The sequence below is a fragment of the Oratosquilla oratoria genome, chromosome 6, assembly GCF_046742065.1.
Source record: "Oratosquilla oratoria isolate Oo_2021 chromosome 6, ASM4674206v1, whole genome shotgun sequence".
Classification (NCBI taxonomy): Eukaryota; Metazoa; Arthropoda; class Malacostraca; order Stomatopoda; family Squillidae; genus Oratosquilla; species Oratosquilla oratoria.
The window spans coordinates 33,481,869-33,484,368 of record NC_134782.1 but is presented as its reverse complement, the minus strand read 5'-3'; the positions used below and the strand labels follow the sequence as shown (position 1 = coordinate 33,484,368).

At 37.3% G+C, this 2,500-nt stretch overlaps 2 protein-coding genes across 3 annotated transcripts in view; both read right to left on the bottom strand.

The window, feature by feature from the left end:
- The window catches only part of LOC143026371 (serine/threonine-protein phosphatase rdgC-like), a 398,775-nt gene that overhangs the window by 82,299 nt on the left and 313,976 nt on the right, over nucleotides 1-2,500 (bottom strand). For both annotated transcript variants that reach the window (XM_076186638.1, XM_076186639.1), the window contains exon 3: nucleotides 2,089-2,182. In XM_076186638.1, the coding sequence (XP_076042753.1) occupies nucleotides 2,089-2,182 (94 nt within the window). The remainder of the gene's footprint in view (nucleotides 1-2,088; nucleotides 2,183-2,500) is intronic.
- LOC143026373 (uncharacterized) overlaps nucleotides 1-2,500 on the bottom strand; it is a 202,633-nt gene that overhangs the window by 156,481 nt on the left and 43,652 nt on the right. The gene's annotated exons all lie outside the window — the stretch shown is intronic.

The window sequence follows — 2,500 nt, the reverse complement described above, 5'->3', positions numbered from 1 at the left end:
TTCCCTTGTAAAGTGGAACTATACATGTACTCCTTCAGTCCTCCGGCACTCTACCCTCTCTCCAGCAAACATTAAATAACCTCACCAACCAGTCCACCATCACTGTACTTTTTTTTTTTTTTTTTTTTTTTTTCTTATAGAAATTCTGCATGGTATCCATCCAGACCAGGTGCCTTACCTGCTTTCATCATCTTAACAACTGCCTTCACTTCATTCTTCCTTATTTCTCCTCCATTTTCCTCACTCATCACTTTCATTTTCTTAGCATTTCCCACTGCAGCTATCTTTCCCTCCCTATCCTCCTTCACATTTAGCAACTCCCTAAAATATTCTGCCCATCTTCTCCTTACTGCCTTCTCTTCCATTATCATCTCTCCATCTGCACCTTTTACCTTTTCTTCTCTACTTGATTCGCCTCCTCTTCCTCTCTTAATTTCTTTCCAAAACATCTTTTTATTACTTTCAAAGTTTTCTGTCATACTCTTACCCCATTTCACATCTGCTCTCCTCTTTGCCTCCTTTACCTTTTGCTTTACTTCTCTTTTCTCTTCTTTGTACCTCTCATATGACTTCTTCGTCCTATTTTGTAACCAATCTGTGAAAGCTCGCTTCTTCTCTTCTACAACCTTCTTTGTTTCCTCATCCCACCATTCACTACCCTTCCTTCTATTTCCTCCTGTCCTTCTTGTTCCACACACCATCTTTGCACACATTGTGACTCCCTCCTTGAACCATCCCCATTCCTCCCCCACACCTAGCTCTACTCTATCCTCCACTCCCTCCCACTCCTCCCTTAGCTTCTTCTTGTACTCCTTCTCCTTTTCCTTTTTATTTAAAGAGTTCACTCTAAGCACTTCCCTACCTTTTGTCCCTTTCCTCTTCCTCCATCTATCCTCCACTCTCAACTTACCTTTCACCAAAAATGCTAATAATGATAATAATAATAATAATAACAATAATAATAATAAAAATAATAATAATAATAATAATAATAATAATAATAATAATAATAATAATAATAACAATAATAATAACAATAATAATAACAATAATAATAATAATAAAAATGACAATAATAGTAATAATAATAATGATAATAATAATAATAGTAATAATAATAATAATAATAATAATAATAATAATAATAATAATAATAATAATAATAATAATAATAATAATAATAATAATAATAATAATAATAATAATAATAATAATAATAATAATAATAATAATAATAATAATAGTAATAATAACAATAATAATAATAATGATAATAATAAATCTGACTTATAAATAAGATAGTAAGTAGAGAACAAACGAATAAGCGAACGAATGAATGACGAAGGAATAATAAAAAAAAAAGAACCGAAGGTTTATCGTTCGCAGATCCTCGCGGCCTCAAGGAAATGAAATTTGTTTAGCGTTTCCATGGTTACCGTCCTGTGTGTGCGTGCGTGTGTGCGTGTGTGTGAGTGAGAGAGAGAGAGTGGGAGGGAGGGAGGTGGGAATGAGAGAAAGTTTGACAAAGGGAGTGAGATAGAGAGATAGATGGAGGAAAGGTATGAGAGAAGGGAGATTAGGAGAGATAGAGATAGATAGATAGATAGATAGATAGATAGATTGATTGATTGATAGATCGATAGATAGAGAGAGTGAGAGAGAGAGAAAGTGAAAGACAAAGAGAGGGGGAGGGAGAGGGATGGGGAAGAGATTGAGTGAGTGAGAGAGAGAGAGAGAGAGAGAGAGAGAGAGAGAGAGAGAGAGAGAGAGAGAGAGAGAGAGAGAGAGAGAGAGAGAGAGAGAGAGAGAGAGAGTGAAAGACAGAGAGACAGACAGAGAGAGAGAGAGAGTGAAAAACAGAGAGAGGGGGAAGGTAGTGAGTGAGTGAGTGAGTGAGAGAGAGAGAGAGAGAGAGAGAGAGAGAGAGAGAGAGAGAGAGAGAGAGAGAGAGAGAGAGAGAGAGAGAGAGAGAGAGAGAGAGAGAGAGAGAGAGAGAGAGAGAGAGAGAGAGAGAGAGAGAGACGGTATCCACTGTCCTAGTGCGCGTCCCGAAGACAAAGCATTATGGAAACGACTGTTGGGTCTTGCCTGAAGTGGGCGAGTTGCGAGGCGAGAGGGCTTCGATCAGGTCATTCTTCTTGTCGCCCATGTGGGTGAGCAGGCTGTTGAAGAAGTTGTACAGCTGGAAAGAGAGAAAAAAAGAACAACATTATAAACGGTGTAAATATTACTGAAAATTACTGCTGAAAAAAATATACTACAATCGATGTAAATATTATTGAAACTGTACAGCTGGAAAGATAATATGATAACCTGTGTCAATCTTACTAATATTATACTGCTGGAAAGAAAAATTAATGTAATCGGTGAAGACATTACATGCATATGAAGTTACGACAAATGGAATAACAAATTCTGGCACTGGAACTCGAACCATTGGCTGTGCAGTGACGCTGCCGTTGCACCATGTTGGCCGTTAACATGGAATGACCTGGAGCTT